The sequence below is a fragment of the Syngnathus acus genome, chromosome 6, assembly GCF_901709675.1.
Source record: "Syngnathus acus chromosome 6, fSynAcu1.2, whole genome shotgun sequence".
Lineage (NCBI taxonomy): Eukaryota > Metazoa > Chordata > Actinopteri > Syngnathiformes > Syngnathidae > Syngnathus > Syngnathus acus.
The window spans coordinates 10,592,615-10,614,263 of NC_051092.1; the positions used below are offsets into that span (position 1 = coordinate 10,592,615).

At 40.9% G+C, this 21,649-nt stretch overlaps 2 protein-coding genes across 2 annotated transcripts in view; both read right to left on the reverse strand.

Annotated features, from left to right (window-relative positions):
• Positions 1-789: 789 nt before the first annotated feature.
• On the reverse strand, positions 790-17,231 carry kcng4a (potassium voltage-gated channel, subfamily G, member 4a). Its single transcript, XM_037255438.1, has 3 exons — positions 17,102-17,231; positions 15,035-15,676; positions 790-2,626 (listed from the first exon to the last, which is right to left on the reverse strand). The coding sequence occupies exons 1-3, from the start codon at positions 17,207-17,209 to the stop codon at positions 1,724-1,726; spliced, it is 1,653 nt and encodes a 550-aa protein (XP_037111333.1). The 5' UTR covers positions 17,210-17,231; the 3' UTR covers positions 790-1,723.
• Positions 17,232-17,642: 411 nt separating this feature from the next.
• Positions 17,643-21,649, reverse strand: part of si:dkey-246g23.2 (solute carrier family 66 member 2) — a 45,887-nt gene continuing 41,880 nt past the window's right edge. Inside the window, exon 6 of the mRNA XM_037255442.1 lies at positions 17,643-17,745. The gene's annotated coding sequence lies outside the window, so the exon portion shown is untranslated. The remainder of the gene's footprint in view (positions 17,746-21,649) is intronic.

Genomic DNA, 21,649 nt, shown 5'->3' on the forward strand with positions numbered 1-21,649 from the left:
TTCACAACAGTCAGCTAGGAGATTTTTCCACTCCCGGGTGGAGCATATAACTCAACGTTACAGCAAACGAAAGCAGAATTAACAGTTCTAGTGAACACTTCAAAATAATCATAAAATCAAAATAAAGACTATTAAAAAAATTCAAGACATGGCATTTTAAAAGCTTTTCACTGAGATATTGACTATTTAGATTAATTCTAAACTCTAAGACTGACTTCTATACCCTGTGTAATCCATCACACGTATTTGTGTGAATCAGGATTACCCAATCCAAATAGATATATACTCCAAACCATATGTTGACCACATGAATCAAAATTGGCACTGAAATGAAATAGGACACCATATGGCCAAAAAAACCCAATCACTGGTAATCTGTGGAGAGAAAACACTATCAAGAAGATCACATTTCAAACCATTGGTTACAGTTGAGTTTCTGACAATTTGGCTGTGTCCCATAATCCTAACTTTAATCTAGATTGTGCTCACATCTGGTACGTCCTTGTGTGCTTTCATTGGGGAGGGGCAGGTTACTCCCCTTACAAATATGGAGTGGCTTTATCCCTAACTTGGAGATGTTACCTATCACACTATTTTATAGGGCTTGACAGAGAAATGGCACTCATCTAGTTTGAGTGTAATTGTGCGTGTGACGACAAACAGATGAAGATTGTTGTTTGTGGAATACTTATCTATGAAGCTGGCTGGAGAAGCTCTCTTCTATTTCTTCTTTGAAATGTTCCGCAGTGTGACTCTGCACATCACTGAGGCTTACACTTGAGACAGAAATTGGATTTGCCTCTGATTATTGAAAGAGCTTTTATTTGGAGCCTTGCAAAGTACATTTCATGGTTGTTAGCGCTCATTCTCTACTAGTCACTCACAAAAACCATGCCTTCATTTGTCCCTTTCGCTCTAGCAGTTTATAAAAGTATCATGTTTGATTTTTTTTTAAATCTATCTCTCGTCATTTGTATCGTATGTGTTTTCACTTCTATGCTCAGAATTAAAAAAAGTCCCCAAAATATTTTTGAAAACCGACAAGAAATGGTTAGACATACATGCATTAACCAAATCAGATTACATGGCAATAGGCATCTCAGAAATGAACCAAAAGGATCCATTACATTATTTGTCATGTCTCGAACAACATAACATTTTGCTTGAGTTTTTTAAAGCGCATTTTTCCAGACAATTGTCTCAACACATTCTAGCTTGGCTTTGGATATCCCTTGGTATGCCAAAAATTGTGCCTTTACATAGCTTAGATTAATTTGTGGAATAATGTTTATATTTGTTTGCAGTGAAACTGCTTCTGGGCGAATTAGATGTGCACGTATGTCCAATGAAGCGCGAGAATATGAGTCATTTGATACATTGACACGCTAGGCTAGTGAGTATTACATTTGAAGTTGCACAGTATTTTTCACAGTGGAAGAAAAAAAAAGCAACTTCGGATTGATATTGCATGTTCATGGAAGTAAAGAGTCACTAATATTGCAGCAAAGGCTTTCAAGAGGTCAACCTGTACCAAAGGGTTTAAAGGGTTTTAAAGAGTCTTTCGGTCTGTGCCAGTGCGTCACACTGAAGAGCCAAATAAATGCAGCAGATGTAATCTCCTTATTTTGAATGCATTTAAAATACACGTGGAAAGAGATGAGTTTATTTTCTTCATGTAACATGGGGATTGGAATGTTTGAATTGACAGCAAGGAGATGTTCATTCAGAAAGCTGATGCTGGGAGGCTGTGATTATTTGCTGCAGCATTGTCTCCTTTTCCTAAAAGAGCCAGATATTCTAGTGAGTGCACACTATCCTTGTCCAGATGGTAGGCAAGTCCAATCGCGGCTGAGTCCTCTAGTTTCACGTTACCACCTTCTTCTCCGGCCATCCCTACCTCCTGCCACTCACCAGTGGCACCAGCTGCGGCGGCGGCGGCTGCGGCGGCGGCGCACTCCTCTTTGAACAAACGGTCGTGCTCCATCTTGAGTTCTTGGTAGGAGCGGGAGAACATGTGGAAGATGGAGGTCGCAGGGAAGGCCATGATCAGGATCCCGCTCAGGATGCTGCTCAGCGCTACAACCTGCCCAGGGATGGATCGAGGCACCATGTCACCATAGCCCACTGTTGTCATGGAGATGATAGCCCACCAGTAGGAGGCGGGGATGCTGCTAAAGTCGTGAGGGCCCGTAAGTTCACTTTCAGCCAGGTGGACCAACGGTGAGAAGAGGGTGACTGCCACGCAGAGGAAAAGCAGGAGCAGGCCAAACTCACGAGTGCTGCGTCTCACCGTCAATCCGAGCGTCTGCAGGCCGAGGGAGTGGCGAGCCAGCCGCATAACGTAAAGAATTCTCAACGCCCGCAAGATCCTCAGCACCAGACCCAGCTTGTCCAAGTAGCCTTTACCTCCCCCTGGCCGATCGCTCTCCAGGTTGGGGTCTTCTTTCACCACCAGGGACACATAGTAAGGCAAGATGGCCATGGCGTCGATGATGTTGAGCGGCCCGCGCAGGAATTCTAACTTGCTGGGAGCCTGAATGAAGCGTAGGATGAACTCCAGAGAGAACCAGGCCACACACACCGTTTCGATGATGAACATGTTGTGGCACTTGGACGAGCACTCGCCCTGCAGAGGACAGAGGGTTGGATGACGAGAAAAAAAAATGGAAGAGGAAAGTGTGAGATGAAGGGAAGAATCATTAGCAAGCCTCACACGTAACTGTCACTCTTTGTTATCCGTTGCAAATCATAACGGGGAAACCCAAACTGCTACAGCTGCATTGAATCGACAGAAATGGGACACAATAAATCACTTTTATGATCGAGGAAACGAGGACTGGCAGAAAGACACACTAGCTCAACTAAATAATGAGATAAAGGTTGCGATAACACAATGTACAAATACTAAATCACGCTTCAGACAAGGATTCTCACCACCATGTTAATCCACCAAATTCAGTTGCGACAAATATGCAATATTGAACATATTTAGAATGCTATTTTCGTTTTCAGTAAACACGGATGATAATCTCTTCAATTTTGAAGAAATACTATGGAGAGTGAATACTTAAAGGGGAAGAAGTCAAGTACTCCCAAATTCTTTTAAATAAAATGGTCCATTCACTCCCACCAAGTAGTCAAAACGCTGAATTCTGCTTGATATTGGATTTATGGATTATTAATTAAGCAGAAAAATCCTCCTGTTTTTATTCATCTCGGGGCTTTTCCTTGCACTGCCACTTGCTGTCGACTGCAAATGGCATCATAGACCGTCATGACTTCCCTGTTTTCTGGGGTTGCTCATGTGCCGTTCGCAAGCTGAGCCGTTAGGCACTGTGATGTCATTATCAGTTGACAAAAGGCAACACGGCAATGAGATGGATTTTTCTGCTTAGTTCATATTCCAAAAATGCAAGATTCATCAGAATGTTTTAGACTAGTGGGGTTGCATAATATATATTTTTTTACTTGATTGATAAGTGTGAAGCAGATCCAGAATCTAGATTTTTCCAGTGTGCGTATTTTTAATTTTCTAGCTTGTGCATATCTGAATTAGACGCTTAAAATGATATAAAGGAAAGACATTTGGCTACCAACAGCTTCTCTCTGCCCTTTGGGCATTGACTCTGTGCTCATGTATTTCCATTCTCTTGTATTTCCTCACCCAGCAACCATCTCCCTCTCATTTTCTCCTCCTCCTCATCATTCATTGCGGTTCCTCCTTCATCAGCCTCTCCGCACTCCCACCCTCTCATCCGTCATTTGCCGGTCGTCCCAGATGCAGCTCACCCTTTCTCCTTTAAAGTCTTCATTGGTTTCAGTTCCCCCCCAAGTGAAAGACAACTCCCTCGGTTGTTTCTCTACATGACACATATGCGTCCCATTCCTCTGATTCTCATTTATCACTTCTTTCCCCTCTGAATCTCTTAACTCAATGTGACTTGAAGTATTTTACATCTGCCGTGTGGGGTTCACTAGCCTCCCTTTGGGCATATTTCTATTATTTAGCTGAGATGAGCTGTTTTTGGCAGCGAAACCAATTATTTCTATTAGCAGCTCGGGCACGGTCATCCTTCCATTCAGTTCTTGGGTAAGTAGCATTAAGAGGTTTTATGGGAATGTTCTTTTCAAGCTGGAAATTGCAGCATCAGCATCCTGCATGCGTCATCCAACATAAAATCATGAATATTTCCATGACCTTTTTTTTTTTATATAGCTAATGTCCTCAAATGGTCGTTTACCCGGTATGCAATACAAAATAGATGTGTTACGTTTAGCAAATGCAAAATCATCACGATTAAAACGTTGGCAATTCTATGCATCCAAATTAGTGCGAACAGTCAGAGGAAGGAGCTTGACCATGCCCAGGTGTACACGTACATAAGTCATGGTTGGATGAGTGTGGTGTGCACAAACATAAGAAGCTAACCCCATTAGGAATGAAATAGAACAGCGATTGTGATTTTCAATACCGAGCCAGCATTATGGAAAAACTGCTGATACTGTAATAGTATCATGACTACTCTCTTCAATCTCCAACTTAATGCCAAAATAAAGAAAATGTGGATATTATTCATCTAGAATCAATCAAATACCACAAATATAGCCCAGAAAATGAACAATGTATTCCTAATCACCGAAGCAACTTCAAGCAGATTTGTATTGAAGGAAAGGACAAATATAATTAAAAGAAGTCTCTATCTGAGAAAAGCAAGTGGTAAATCGAAGTAAACATCAGCTTCTACACCTGCCGTCTTCCTTAAACAAGCCAACATTCTTCACACTGCCTCTGTGTGACATCCAGCCCTTAAAGCACTGTGGGAATTCAGGGCTGCCATTCCCACATCAATCTTTCGGACACTTTGTGCCCTCTGCTCACATGTTTTGTCTCTTATGTGCACTTTCTAGCTCTCATTTATTTCCCTTCTCTTTGCTCTTTCTGTCTTGTGTGCCGACATTGGTCCCATTAGGGCTTTGCGCCACTGTTCTCACCCCTGGTATGAAAGGCCATTTGTTACAGTGACAGGATTTCTTCTTCTGTCTCTTCAAACAGTCACAGCGAGCAGCTGACCTTATCTCCTTTGTGTTATTCTCCCTGGAACTTTGTGACAGCTCATTTCAACATAAACGCAGCAGACGACCCAAACGGGCTTTTGAATTTTCATTTCATTCAGATTCATTGTCAAATTAAGTCAAACTCCACCATGGTGAGAAAAGGGGAAGAGACAGAATCATTCAGGTGAAACGATTGATTCTTTGACATATTTTCCTTGGGTAGTGCTGTGCTTCATGTAATCTATCCGTCCATGACCTAGAACAGGATAAGCAGTATAGAAAATGTATGGCTTGATGGTCAGTTCTCTTCTTCAAAGGAAGTTTAGTGTAATGGCAATATAATAGGGAAGAGAGGGAAGTCTGGGAGTCCCTCCTGAAGCTGCTGCCCCCGCGACCCGACCCCGGATAAGCGGAAGAAGATGGATGGATGGATGGATGGCAATATAATATGGCAGAATGTTTGCCAAGAACCACAGGAACAAACTTGATACTCACACAGACAGTCATGCAGCAGACACACGCAAGTGGCCGCATTCGATTTCTCCCCCGATTAACATTAATTAGTGGAAAGCAGCTGTCGTCAACACTCAACGCGTCATTTCCCGCCAGTGAGTTTTGGATTAACATGAGAAGCTTGCAACTGTGATGCTTGAAGACACAATCACAATTGAGATCACATTTGTTTTTAACATGTCACAAAAATGTGTGCTGTGTTGTGATCAAGAGTCTAAAAGCCTCCAAAAACATTATGCGCCATAGCCTGATGTGTTGAGATCAGTAAATTTGAGAACAATTCTGACCGAAGTAGACCCCTAAAAAATACATAATACAGATGGCATTGAAAAAGCTTCTAAATGATAATAATGGAAACTGTAGCAGTTGTCTCTGTTTGCTGTTGAATGTAAACACCAAGCACTTGGGGAAAATATATGCTTTACTTTGATGTAGGTGCTAATGGTAGCACAGATGGTAAGGGACCTAGAAGTGAGGAAATATAGTAAATTGCTGAATCATAAACATCTGTCTTTCTGTGATAATGTGCTCCAATTGAAATTCGTCAAGATACTGGAAGGGATCTAATTTGTGCTGGGTTTTGAGTCCGAATCAGATACACACACACGCACGCACACAAACACGCTCGGTCAAGCGTATGACAGCTGCTGGCTTTTGTATTCTATTCAGAATTGACTTTTGTAAGAATTCTTGTTCACTGCCATCCACTGGGATTGAGGACCATCGCCTCACGATTTGGTTTACAGGCAACTGCCTCATCAATGAGACCAAGATGTGAACATTGCATGCAGGGTTTAAAGCGTAAATGTGTCCTCTTCTTGTAAGACAAGAAGAAGCTTCTATTGTTTTGAATAGTGAGTTTTTTCACTTGTGGATCAGTTAATGCGCTATATTATGTACCGTCTTTGACAAATTCCACAAGATAAATAAAAGGTGTACAGTACATGTGTGATCGATAATAATAGTCAGGAAATAAAGCATACTCAGAGATAAGCAAACCTGCTATGGCTGAGGAAGCTTAATTCAGAATCAGATTCACACATGAGGGTTCGAATCTTGGGTCTGAACTTTTTATGTGTAGTTTGTATAATCTCCCTGTGCTTATAATACCCCATGTGAGTGCAATGCTTGTTTGTCAAAACAATGCCTGTCCATGCAACTCCATACAGGATAACTGCATAAATGGATGGAGAATGAAATCAAAATATATTAAGCTAATATAGTGTCAGTATTACAATAAGGCGCCTTACACTTCTAAGGCTGAGGATTTGAATCTGGGCTCCGGCCTTTCTGTATGAGGTTTATGTTACTTGCATACTTGCTTGGGTTTACTTTCAGTAGTCTGGCTTCATCTTACATTCCAAAAACATGTTCCATTAAGTTAACTGAAGACCCTTAATTGTTGCTTGTATCTGTTCATGTAAGTCCTGCAGTTACACGGTAACCAGGAAGTCCATGAGTCTACCATGCCACTTGCCCAAAGTCATCTGGCATCGTGAGGACAGCGGTACAGAGAGTAGATGGATGAAGTATTATAAATAGCATAATAAAAAATTGTAGAAAAGTCTTTTGGGCTTCAAGGTTAAAGCTTAGATACGTCTGCCCTAGCAACATAATAAAAATACAGTAGACCATAGTGTCCAGCATCTACTGCAACTCTATTATACCTCATCTTATTGCAGGTTCTAGATTTCAATTCATAAAAAAGACGATGAATCATAATCTTGTAATCCCACTGTGTTCAAAGGTTGTGGGTAGAAATAGGAACAAAATATTGAGACCATCAATCAGCTTTACCTTGTGACGGACCTTGGCCATACTTCACCGAGCCCGCTGCTATACGTACCTAGCACTTTGGTCAAAGTCAGTCAAACGGCGAGGAGCAATGACAGAAAGAAAGAAGAAGTACTGTGTCCATGCGTCATGGGTTATTAAAGGCCTTGTATTATGTGACATCTCCATCCGTCACCAGCACTGTCCCCTTGTAACCTGATGGCTGTAAGTACGCGTACGCACAGTGGAAGGTGTTCGTCTTTGTCGATAACATTCCATCCATCAATTTTCTCTTTCGCGGGAGTAATGCTTATCCGAGCGGACTAAATAGTCACTAGTTAATCTCGGGTACATCCAGTATAGACAAACATGAACTCACATGCACGCCTGAGTTAGTCTTCAATTAACCCAACAATCCCACAAACCCCTGTAAGGCAAGCACAGGGACAATATGCAAATGCTGCACAGAAAAGTCAGAGGTGGGATTTGAACCCCAAACTATAAATTTTGTGTAAAATGCAAACTAAGCCACCACGCCGCCCCGCAACGTAAAAGAAAACCGTGACAAAGGTCCTTCAGAGAATAGTTCCATACTTGCACAGAAAGCTGCTTTTGTGTGCAAGTATGGAACATTAGCTCTTCACTTAGCAATCACACTGCACACCAACTGCGATAAAGATCTTCATTTCATACTTGGGAAAATCACACTCCTTTGCTTTTGATTTTAATGCCAACAGCATTTTTCAGTAAAGGATTCATTCCAATTCAGTTAAAGACCTTGTTAATAAACAAAGACTTGGTGAAAAATCAATGAGTGTACTTGCTCAACACTAACTCTTCTGCGATGGGCCCCAAATGACTTGCTGTGTATTGTAGGCCTGGCACATTTTTAAAGAGACTGCATAATTCACCATTGTTTGTTGAACAAAACAATTTTTTTTCATGTGGTCTGGACATACATTAGCTCTTCATTTAGCATTCATACTGGCAGTTTTTTGGTGGTCTGGACCAAAGTAAATAAATAGAGATACATTAGCTCTTCACTTAGCAATTACACTGGCACTGTCAAGACGTGAATGGAGCACATTTGTCATCCATTATATAATTAACATTATAAAATGCTGTTTGTTATGCCATTATTTTCACCAGCTTAGAAGTTTCTAAAAGGTATTTTGAGAAATGCTGACTCAGACAAGCGTCACCGATGATGTATGTGTTGTCCTCATTTCCTGTGATGCTTTAATTTTGATTTGAATCATGACTGTGTTCAGATTTGAGCAGAAGTGACGCGTACTAACCACCTCCTCTAACAAATGGCCAGTTATTTTTCATTTGGTTGAAACGTGACATGACGGCACGTATATGAATAAATAAATATGAATGCTTCACATTTCCATAATGTACAGGTGTCCTTATCTAAGCGTTACATGTGAAGAAGTTGCCGTAATCACTGGTCAAGTTCATACAACATTACCTGCCCTCATATATAACGCTCAGCTCTAAGAAATCCACTGCATTGTGTTGAATATCTGTACTCTGTTAGCTGTCCAATCCTGTTCTGGCACGGACAAGATAAACACCTCATACTTCTGTTCTCTCCCATAATCCCACTTGGCAGCCATGCAGCGAAGAATGGAAAGAAAACATCTCATAACCAGATAGGCTATAATAGGCATAAAATCTGCTGCACACTGATACTGTCAAACTGAGTTATACATCCTCGAACACACAGGTAATGCCTGAGCATTCACATTAAATGTCTAAGCATTGTTTGATATTTGATCGTCTGGATATTAGTATTCATCCACACAGATACTTCAGATTCTAAAGAGAGATGCCACATATTTTTAAAACAATAGCGAGGCCCCACTTCAAAAGTGACACCACACACACATGCATGCACACACAAATACACACAAACATCACAAGACTCGGATTTGATAACAATACAATTGGCAGACAGAAAGATTACTCTGATTGCAGCACAGTGGTGTACTGGCTAGCACGTCTGCCTCAGTGCACAGTTTGCCGGTTCTATTTCAGCTCCGGCCTTGACAAAAAAGTTTGCATGTTCTCCCCGTGCCTGCGTGGGTTTCCTCCAGGTACTCTGGTTTCCTTCAACATTACAAAAATATGCAAGGTAGGCCGATTGACCACTCCAATTACCCGTAGGTGTAATGGTGAGTGTGAATGGTTGTTTGTCTATGTGCGCCCTGTGATTAGCCGGCGACTGTTTTGGGGCGCCTACTGCCCGAAGTCAGCTGGGATAGGCTCCAGCACATCAACGACTCCCACAAGGATAAGCGTTTGGAAAATCATAGAATGAATGAATGCCTCAGGGACTGTTCAATGGTTTGTCATCTCATCCATATCTGTTTTCCCTTCAAGCTGCCACATTGTGCCTAATGTCATTTTGTTTTCTTTTTATGCAGTCTGCTCATGTCAATCTCAACGGAACAATCAAAGTGGTGCTCCTCACTTATCAGCCTAATGAAGAAAATTATGAGGGGAAAATAAACATGTAGCACACCAAGGTTGATGTTCGACAAAATGTTCTTGATCCATTCTGTATTTTCTTATATTAACAATTAACTTCTCTTCATACTAGGACAAATGTTCTGAACTCCTGTTTCGGCTGCACTAGAATGCTGCTTGGAGAGTTGTGCAATCGAAAGTCTGCATGGATGTAGCTCAATCGCCGATGTACAATCTGATTGATAGTGAATCAACAGCGCTTGTGCTAGTAGTGCACATTTTGCATCGGTTGCTTGGATTTAACACAATCAACAGAAACGACCAATAAACTAGAACCATGCTCAAGCCAACTTTTGTACATACTGTATCATCGCACTTCTTCTGTCAAGTTGCCCTGATTTTCCCCAGTTCTTTGCTCCAACTTGAAAAAGGGCCTTGGTTCTTCGAACAACTCAGATCTTCCTCTTTTTCCTTTTCTTTTCACAGTTTATTGCAAGGTTAATTAGAGGGTGATTAGGTTGATAACCTTAAACAAAGACAACATGGCATTATTTTAAGTTTAACTAAGTTCAGTAATTGCATACATATACCGGGAAAGTATGAAGCATAAGTAACTAATAAAAGTAAATAAGCAACTTAACTGAGTGTTTAAACATAAGCATATGCCAAACATAAACATCCACTTTGCCTTTGTGAATTGATTGAGCCACTCAAAGTTCAGATAAACACAGCTTGTAGCTTGAACCAAACATTTCAAACAAACTAAGCATTAACCAAACTTAACATCCAAGTCCATTTCCTACCAGTTGCGTTTGACCAGGAACTGAGGAGTCTTGTTGGGGTCTTTTTCCTTTGCTTTCTCTGTTTAAGCTTTTTTTTCTTTCACTAACAGGCTTTCCTTTATTTGTTCCCCCAACTTGCATGCTGTTCTGTTGGCAATATGGCCATCCCTGGCATTTAACAGGAAGTTTGGTAAATTGTGATATGGCTGTTTTTTTCTCTGCCCCCTGCAGGTCTGAAGTGGACTAGTGGATATTTTGTCTGAATGATCTGTGCCTCTGTTAGTTCATGTGAGACCTACCGTTGAGATGCTTGCATCCTGTGCAAAATCAAGTATACCTTCAAGGACTCACAACATCCAGGCTACTATCTTAAGTGCAATTATCAATTATACTACAAATACCTTTTACCTTACTTCCAGCCCTTGGGGATGTTTTTGCACTAATTTGCCTAGCATTCAATTCCATCCATCCATTTTCTACAGCACTTATTGTCCTCACTGGGGCCATGTTTGAGTTGGAGCTCCCAGCTGCTTATGGGCAAAAGGCAGTGCACACCATGGACTGATTTCTGGTCAATCACGGGGCATACACTGCACAGAAATACAGCCATTTAATTTAATTGACTCATTCCCTTTACAGGTTTGCCATAATGTGCATGTTTTTCAAGTGCGTGCAGAAAACCATGTAACCGCTGGAAGAACATGCAGACTCCACGCAGGAAGGGCTAAATTCATAATCAGTGCTACCAAGACCTATTGACTGTGAGGCAAATGTGTTAAGAATCTATTCCACCAAGCATTTCTATGTTAAATTACCCTTGAACAGGTTTGGACTGAAATAATTCCACTGCAAAAACATTGTATGTAAAGTAGACGGCATTTGCATTGTCAGACGGTCTAAAATTTTAATAACTTCCCCATTCCAGGAGATGAATGAGGAAAAAGAAAAGAAAAGAGGCTTTACATCGCTGGTTTGATGTTTGATCCTCCCTTTTTAGTTTATTTTTCTCTTAACTTTTTGACTTGCAGCCCCTGTCTTCCTTAAAGTTCTCTTTCAATCCACCACATGAATACTTAATGAGCACTACACAGTACATATAAAAAAATCTACTGACCCTCATTTTAATTATTTAGCCAAGAAGAAATATTTTTCGGTATGTACAAAAAAAATATAAAATAAAAAAAATCCTAAATGTTCATCGTATCAAGACTGACCACAACATTGCTCTTACTATGTTGGTTTTCTTATTATCCTCTACCTCTTTTTCGCTCTCTATACTTGAAATTGATGCTGGGGAGCGTAATTACTGAACAGCAAATCCTACGTTGTAAATGGCCACTTCAATTACTCCTCGGGCCATAAAATGACCGAATTACAAAACAAGAGCAAATCTGATTGTCCTTTTAAAAGACAATGTCATTGGGTGAGAAAAATGAAAACAGAGTATGCAGGAGCAGAATGACAGCTTACACGTGACGGGGGTGACGGTATGGGAAAAAAACTCGGACCATCAGCATACTGCAGTAGGTTATCGATGTGTGATTCCCACTGCACAGAACCGAACTCTTTTTGCACTGCAGACATCATGTCTGAGATTTTACTGAGAGAGCTTACCGGGGTCAGTGCTGGGTTAGCACTCACAGTGCAGTCAAATCAATGCTAGCGTCAAACATAACCCAGTTAGAGTGGAAGTTGTATGTTCATACATTATGTGTCGGAAGTAGTGAGACAAACGTAGGCACGTAAAGCTAAACCAAATAAGGACAGGATCAAGCTCATATCATCTGTTAGCAACATATTGTTCTGATTTGTGACAGTGACTGCAAGAGGGACTACTCCACTTCATAAAGTTAATTGCTATCCAGGTATTAGACATACCCAGACACATTCATCAGTCCCCCCAAAAAACCCGAGTCAGAAATCCGTTAAATCTTTGTCTTCAAACAGCAAATGGGCAATGAACTGCAGGACCAGCAATAAAATAGTATTAAAGCAGCACTAGGTATCAGTACATTGACCTTCATCCCAATTGAACAGTCTAAGTGAAAATGCGTATGGCAGCGGGAAGGCTTATGAATTTTTAAAACTTTTATCTGTGGCAGTATTTTTCCATAAACTGTGAATTATTATGAGCTTGCCCGAAAGAGATTTGTTGTGAGAGTTGTTCCATCCTGATACCGATTTAACCTTCAAATGGACAACTGCTGGCGCAGAAGGAGAAAAGCAGCTTTTGGCGACAGCTGCCCTTTTTTGCCTTCCTTTGACAAAAATACCCTATTATCCTTCTGTGTTATATTGCGGTGCAAAGGTAAAAGAATCTCTCTTTTTCTTAGTAACCTATTGAATTTTGGCTCCAAAATCCTGATTCTGATGTGTTGGAGGAATGTGAGCGTACTTTACATGCAAGTATATTTCAAAACTTCACTGCTATAATTAATGACTTTAAAGTTTTTGTTTTCCCCAAACAGATTGCAGACCTCCTCAAGCTATCCTTCTCGCATCTTGTTTTCTATTTTGATCTGATGATAACTTTTGACTTTTTGACAGGTATCAATGTTTCATACATCTACTTGCATTTACGGAGCACATCAAGGAAGGGCTCTGCTTCCCAACAGAATGTTGGCAACTCAACAAAATCCAGATAATCCATTACAAAGACTTTAGAGGTTTTACATTAAGAGCACTCGTGAAAAAGCAGACAGGGGATGAACCAAATGTCTAAAGTATAGCATTGCAACCAAAACATTTGAGATCACTAAGTGATTGAAGTGACGAGCTGAAGACAAGCATAAGCGCAAGTCTATGCAGGAACAGAATCAGGGGTAAAAAGTTCATTCCATTATGTTGTCTTTTTGAAGCTCCATACTTAGTTCATATAGTTCATTCTCTCAGGCAACCAACCCATTTTCACCCGACATCTTCGACTTACTTTATCCATCTCTGCACTCTTTCACACAGCCACACTCGACTCAGGTGAATGATGAGCGTATGAGAGAATTTTGGCCACTCTCCAGCAGGAAGGAGCACAGAGATGGACCATTTGAATTAAAGATGACAAGACTCTCACTGCTATCACCAGGCTTCACTTGGACACTGAACTCAGGAATTGGGCCCAAGCGAAGGACGGAAGTCAGATAAATGGATGCATGAAATTGTCTTACTTTCCAAATAGCTGGCGATACGCACTCTACAATGTTGAAACCGTATGACGATACAGTCAGCCGTACACTGTAAATTGTTTCCTAACACACTGGATGTCTTGCCAAAGATCAATAAAATGCTGTGTGAATAAGAGTCGATGGGTAAGGTGCTCTGTTCACATTGGAGCGTAGTGGCCCCCGAGGATAGCTTACTTTCTCTGATGGTGTGCCACTGTTTTACTTTGGCTGTGATGAACCAACAAAGAGAAAAGCCCAATTCCTCTCAGTCTTGACAATGAAACTGTAAACAGTACATTTATCAGAAAGTCCTGTTTGCCTCGTTAGCTGCTTCTCAGCCTTGTGTACAAGAAAATAACTACCACAATGCATCACTCCGCTGTTTTTATCCTCTGAGATTCATTCCATCATATCGACAACATCATGCAAAGGTTCTCAGTATCCCTGCAATCGAGCTTATTGGTAGGCTATGCTTCAATCTTTTGTCTGAGCTTCTTTATTAGTTTTGCTTGGACAGCCAAGACCTCCTCCTGGTAGTGAAATCAAAATTCTTATTTTCAGGCCTTTTAAATAATAAGGTCCTCTGCAGATTCTCAAAATTCTCCTGCAAAATCTTCCTGGTGTCACACTCAGACCGATTTTGATTTTAATTTCCACAGAGACATTACAGTCTGTTCTGTCTTCCTCCTCGGTTAGCAAAAGGGACATTTGTGATCTAATTATTTTAAGTATTGGGTATTTAGTTTACACAACATATTGAGGAATAATTATAAAGTTTGTCGACAGCTTTATACGCCAGTTTTAAACAACATCCCAACTTCATTAGAGTTGTATTTGTAAATGTAAACCTAATTCAAAAAGCACAAAATGAACACATTCAATGCTATTTGTGTGTGCATGACTGTTTATGAGTCGCTTTTTATGTGACTTGATGGCTCTGCTAATGTGCACATCTGCTTGTTCCTTATGTAAGTGACAAAGTGAAGCTATTTCATTATTTCTCCAGTGTTTACTGACAGATTCTGGACAGGCCTCAGTGAGCACGAGGCTTCGTTCTCCACGCTGTTATGGGTAGGCAGTTCACGGGATATTCATGCCCGTCACTCACACACGCAAAATGCACAACTTTTGTTTCTAGTTAAGCCTTTTGTGAAGGGACATTTTCAATATATATATGCTCATTACAGCATTGCTGAAAAAGAACAATATTAAGGTGGCCTGCGACGGTTGCACAGGGGTGGATATTCACTGCATGTTCACATTATGTAACACACTCACCCTGTCCTCCTCCTCTCTGAGGTCAGGCATGGTGCTGATACACAAGCTCACCACAGTCACTGCGACCATGATGACTGACAGGCAAGCAAAGATCTTCCCCGGTAAGCCAGACTGCGGATTCTCCACCATATCTCGGAGCCAGTTCATGATTTTTCGGGACGTCGTCTCCTCCACGATAACATGCTGCATGGCGTTCCTCTGCCTGCGCTCCTCCTCCTGTCGTTCTTGCTCGTGCACCTCCTCGATTCGTGTGTACATCTTCCTCTTGCAACAGCGCTCCATGTACGCCATCTCCACGCCCCAGTAGGTGAGTTCGTCGTGCAGGGAGAGGATGCACATCTCCCGCAACAGGCGAAGTTTACCTGCGGCCAGGAAGTTGAGAATAACCCTGAAGGCGGATGGCGAGCGATCAAAGAAGAATTCCTTGCGTGCTTCATCGTAGTCGTCACAGACGCTGGCAATGTCCTCAGGTGACCTGCAGCCGCACAAGCGGCCAAGCCGTGTGAGAGGAAACTGCTGCAGCGTGCTCCAAGGGAAGGTGTAGCGGTTCCCCCCAACGTTGATCACTGCCAGCAAGCGGTGGTCGACGGAGACGAGGTCCTCCGGCTGCCGGATGAACTGAGCCCTTTGGTAATAAACGCCCTATGGAAAAGTTCAGAACTTGTATAACTCAACTTCACCAGAAATAGAACATTTGCGGATTTCAATACGGTTGACATTGTGTATCATTCACAAACAGTCACACAATCATTTTTGAAATGTAGCAATAACAATTCATGAATCACCAACGCCACAGTTAATATTTCAGATTTTAAAATACAATATGTTCATCTTTAAATGACTTTGAGCCACAAAGTTTTTTGAAAAGGCGGAATTGCTCGCACTTGCATTCAGTCCATTTCTCGTAAGTTTCCTTTACACTAGAATAAGACTGGTGTGCTTTGTGTGCAAGATTCTATAGGTCATGAAGGCTTTGATGCCTGGTACAACAGACAACTCAAATGTCACCACTAAGACGCTGGCTGTCACAAACACCTTTCCATTCTCTGAACCATAGATAAACTTTGAATGTGGTAGGCCCCAGATACACTTGAAATAAGGAGATGCAATACAAGAGCCCATAGACACCAAGGATACCCCATGGCCCATCAGTCAAACAATCATTGGCATGTGCTTGCTGCACCATGGACTACACTATTGGAAATTTAAATGCAAGCTGAATATTCCTGTACTTGGCAGGTGGCAATACTAAAGAAGGTGAGTAGGAAAAAAAGACTTACATTTATGATGTTTAAATGAGAGAACAATTAATTGCACATTATTAAATAAATGTAATCTGTAATTTATATATAACCATCAGTGATAGTCACAATGTGATTAAAGCATGTAGTTATCGTGACAAGTTTGAACTTTTAAGCGTCAGAGCTTGCACATTTGCCTTCTGCTTGCAGTGATGTTGTTGCTGCAGTAAAGATATTCAAAGCAGAAGGTGCTTGCCTCTGCAGCGGATTATCTGTAAGGAGATGAATTACTCCCCCCGCCCCTTTCAGATCAATGCAATTGCTGTTCACTGGACACATGATAAAATTAATGCCGAATTGTGTCCCACATTTCTTTATTGTACTATTTCTACTAAATAATGTGTTTTTATTAGTTTCTATATCCTGCAGCAGTGCCTGTAATTGTCTTGGGTGTTGTGTTTGTTTCAGCCTTGTGCCTGGATCAGACTGCAAGACAATTTGCTCTCTCACAATGTCCCATGTCACACTAGTGCCGCACAGTCCATTAGATACAAAGCCACAATATTACTCCATTTTACAATTATTGGACTAATATGGTCAACTCAAGCGGCCAGTAGAGGTGCGACCTAAAAATGGGTCAACGCTACTAGATATAACCTTCTCATAGCGGCAACAAAACAATCATGGAGGAAGAGGTGCTAGTTTTGATTGTGGCGATATTTTGTGTAGTAAAAAAAAGAACAAAGAAGAAAATGCATGGGGTGTCATATCTGTATGAAGATCTGCCACACATTTGTCAGGGACAATCACATCCAAAGTTTCATACCTTGATGGTCTCAGTCTCGGGAATCTCGGTGAATATGCGGTCGAGACTGCTGTCGTCACTGACGGACAGATTGCTGAAGTCGTGGTTAGCATTGCTGATGATGGGCATGGCAGCATCCGGAACGTAGGCAGCTTAGCTAAAGTTGGGAAGATGAGCAAGCTTTTTCTTTAGTTTTAATTTTCAGGATTGAGATGTCCAGTCTATAGTCCTTTTCCAGGTCAGAGGTCAACAAATTGAGCAAAAGCCTTCTTTAGCGTCATCAAGGTCTCTTTGACCTCAGAGCTATCGAGTCTCCTTTTCAGTGATAAACGATGGATGTCCATTTGCTTTAAACTAATGAGGCAAAACCCCAAAATTGGAGGAGGGAGCGTGTCGGGCAACCTGCTGTCACATTTGGGTGACTTTGATGTTGCCACCAGAGGATAAAATGGACTTGCCTGCTTTAACAGCAGCCACCAGCAAATCAGTGGGTAATCTTTGAGTGAAGCAAGAGCGCATTTAGATGGATCAGTGGCTGACAAGTGTGGAGAATGAGAGGGATACGTCAAGGAGCCAAATGTGGTACTGATGTGTCCAGGGAGAGATGGTGATCCTCTGAGGCCCAGGCAGAATTAGTGAGGGCCTGTGGTGGCATCATTCGGGATCTGGGAGAGAGAAAGAGAGAGAGACAAGGACAGATACAAATGTCAGTGAGGAGCCAAGATGGCTGACTCGGATTACGTACTGATATTTTGAGATTTAATTATAAAATCTAACGCATGCATACATTTTTTTTCAGAGCAAAAAAAAAAAAAAAAAACACAAAATACTTAATACCACGCGACAACAAATAAATTGCCATTCTTTTATTTTACAGTTATAACTGACTCATAATATTTTAATTGTTAACACCTTTAACAACTTTTTAACTGTTACTCTGTGTCAAACACTTTTATATCCAAATAATACAATAATATACATTATTAAGTGGGCAAAGCCAATGCTAGGACTTTTAATGGCAATATGAAAAGCAACTACCGTATTTTCCGCACTATAAGGCGCACTTAAAAACCTCCAATTTTCTCAAAAGCCGACAGTGCGCCTTATAATCAGGTGCGCCTTATATATGGACCAATATTGAGCCACTACAGCAGGCGTGTCCAAAGTCCGGCCCGCGGGCCAAATGTATATATCTTATATATGGACAAAGTTTTAAAATGGGCCATTCATTGACGGTGCGCCTTATAATCCGGTGCGCCTTATATATGGACAACGTTTTTAAATGGGCCATTCATTGAAGGTGCGCCTTATAATCCAGTGCGCCTTATAGTGCGGAAAATACGGTAAATCATGCTTACAATTTGGATTTATGAGCAGAATCCATTTTTTTGTCATCAATTCAACAAATTATTTTACCAACAAAATATAATAGCATTCAGTAGAGCAATTTTAAATAGTGTTGGGGAAACATTAAGGACTAACACATTTCTTAAAATGTGCCTGTGAGAAACCCCATTCTGAGTTTTTCAAAGTTGTGACAAGTTTAGCAACACTATTCATTTGCAGCCTGGATGGAAAGGTTTAGTCACTGTTCTTAGTCACTTTAAAAAAAAAGTACATTAGGATGACACAGATGGGATTAAACCATTTAAAGTGGTGACTCAATTGATTGTCAATCAATCAATATTTTCTGGTTTTGCACCAACATGCGCTCGGCACGTGCCACACCTTGACCAAGTTTCATGGAAATTGCTTGTTTATTATTTGCATAAATCTTGTTTAACTATGACAATCAAAACAATAGTACCTTATCTTTGGGAATATTTGGTGGCGGTACTTGAAAACAAAACTTGTAGGTGATTTACAGTTTGGGTGGTTCAAAGAAAAAAAACATGTCAAAGAGAGCAAAAAATGTCTGCAGGTCTATTTTTAACCAAATAGAGTATGTGCTGTATGTTAGACACACGACTGAATTTACTTGGTACAATAAAAATAAAATCAATCTTGTCACCATGATCAATACTGGACTTGAGTGAGAACATAACGAACATTCATCACGTTGGTTTGATCATCATGAGTACTATTTAAAACTAAGGAACAGGAGGAAAAGAGAACATTCAGGTTTAATAGTGTAATTCACACCCAGAGTGAAGTCGATGGAGGCTCAAAATGTGTTTCTTGGCAGTACGATTGCCCTAAAACTTATTGGCACACACAGTGATTGCAGTTGCCCAGAATGGCTTGCCCTGTATCAAGGCCCTAATAGTTATCAACTCCATTTTCTCATTATAGTTTCCACCATGTCTGTAGCTAGCCGCAAATCAAAGTGGCTATTAAATACTCCTTGCGAATAGACATATTTTTCTCGGCTGACATGCCAAAACATGAATTTTGCAATCGTTATCATTCAATAAGCAAGACAAAATAATAATTTTACCCTTGTCAACTTCAAAGAATTGAAGATGCCGTAACAGTGTCCATAACAAAAAAACATGCTCACTTTACTTATCTTCATACAGTATAATAATCCCAAATCTATTTCGAGATGAAAAGGTCACGTTCACCCATTGAAGCATCGGTGATAGACATCAGTGATCAAAGCTGTACATTATTAAAGAGGAAGAAACTCAAAAATGGTCTTTACATAATGTTCTATGCACCAGTGTAAACACGGTATTCTGATGAATATCATGTTTGTGCAATATGAATTATGCAGCAAAATCCATCCATTTTCATCCTTTTTGGGGGCGGCCATTTTGCCACTTATTGTCGACTGAAAATGACATCCCAGTTGCTCAGGGCTCAGATAACGACCAATCATATGGATGGATAGAACATATTATGGTAAAGAAGACCACATTGAAAAGGTAGCAATGATCCAGTGACAGAATTGAAATAAAATAGTTTCTGCTGTATATTTTTAACAGTTTTAAGAACAGTCAGTACATTTTATGATCTCCTGGCAGCCCAGGTGCCATATACTGTTAACATACACATTTCCATGTCAACACAGCATGCAGTTATTTATAATTGACCCACTGGAATTTGTCATACAAGGCCAACCTGCATACTTAACCAGTTGTATACAGTACAATCTGCAGATTACATCTACAGTGAATAACTTGGACAGGCAATATGCAATGCTCATTCCGAACCAGGAGAGCGACTCACATTTGGTGAAAGCAATAAATCATGCCTGTCACAATGTTGGCATTTCATCACCATATCACAGAGAGCGGAAAGCGTGATCAACTATTTCAACATCAATTTGAATTCCCTGTGGATATTTTCATGAGGGAGGTTAATTGATGATGGTGGTTTTGGTAGCACACTGGCATGAACAGCTTTGATTGGTCTTATATCCATTGAAACTTAGAAAAAGTTCAACCAATTCTAAACACATTAAAGCCTCATGGAAAACACTAAACGCATCAAGAGACCCATTTATCAATATATGATAATGTGGAATCATTGAGCTGAGACCACACTAATGAAAAATTCAGCAATGGGGTAAAAAGATTGAAAAAAGTCTCACAAATCTTTGACACATCTCAAAAGACTTCGTCTTAGTGAGAATCTGAAGAATTACCTCCACAAGTCTATTTACCTTTTCTTTGGCATGTGAACGACCAATGAGAATAGAGGACCAGAAATGGATGCAGACCATGGGAAAGATGTACATGCATCTCTGCCTCGGCTGCTCAATACAACTTTGCATTTAAAAGGAAATGATGCTTGAAATTTGCTTTGAACAAAGTTTTGGAATCACCCTGGGGTGAATGTATTCAACTTTGAATAGCAGATGTTGCTATCTTGTAGTGACCACATTATCCTTCTGAAACCATCGCATCCTGTTTGAAATATAATTTAAAAACATACTTGCAATGGTGAATTTGTTATATGAAAACTGTGTGATGTGAAAAATTATTAACATCCAAGTAAAGAATTGCTAGTATATGGTCAAATGTCAATAAAATGTTATCGATCGTAAATCTGATCTTTTTTTTTAGAAAAGTGACAGTGCAAATTGTATCCCGCATTTCGTGCGCAAGCAAACAATTGCGCGCCCGTATTTCACGGGAATCGGGACGAGCGAGAAAGTTAAATGACGCTTGTAAAAATGAGTAATTTTGCAGAAATAATTCAATGAACGTGCGATAGATTGTAATGCGGGAGAAGAAGCACAACAAGACAGCTTTGCATCGAAGTATACAGAACACATCTCAACTTGCACTGCGACGACTGGCGCTATTGCGAACATCAACCTAACTTACCGTCCCGGGCTTCGAACTCCTCTTCATGCGATCGAACCTGCTCGGTATGGGATAATCGGTCGCTTAACGCCAAAAGCGAGAGCGTGCGAATGGCAGCTTCGTAGTACCGCAGATGGATACACCTGTCCGGTATCGGCGCATGGCGCACTGGCTATGGAAGCACACCGCGGCAGGATGCGCCCACGAGCTCGGGGAGCTCACAGTATCCCGTTTCAGCTCGGTTCGTGTTGCTGCAGCAGCAGGAGGAGAAGAAAGAGGGAGGTGAAGAAGAGGAGGAGGAGGAGCAGGAGCGTCA

What these genes read in the sequence shown, in the direction of transcription:
- kcng4a (XM_037255438.1), bottom strand. Translation starts at nt 17,209, where the DNA reads ATGCCCATCATCAGCAATGCTAACCACGACTTCAGCAATCTGTCCGTC. An exon ending in CCGAGACTGAGACCATCAAG is followed by an intron (nt 15,677 to 17,101) that starts GTATGAAACTTT and finishes ACTTTTCCATAG; the next exon opens with GGCGTTTATTACCAAAGGGC. An exon ending in TCAGAGAGGAGGAGGACAGG is followed by an intron (nt 2,627 to 15,034) that starts GTGAGTGTGTTA and finishes TGTCCTCTGCAG; the next exon opens with GGCGAGTGCTCGTCCAAGTG.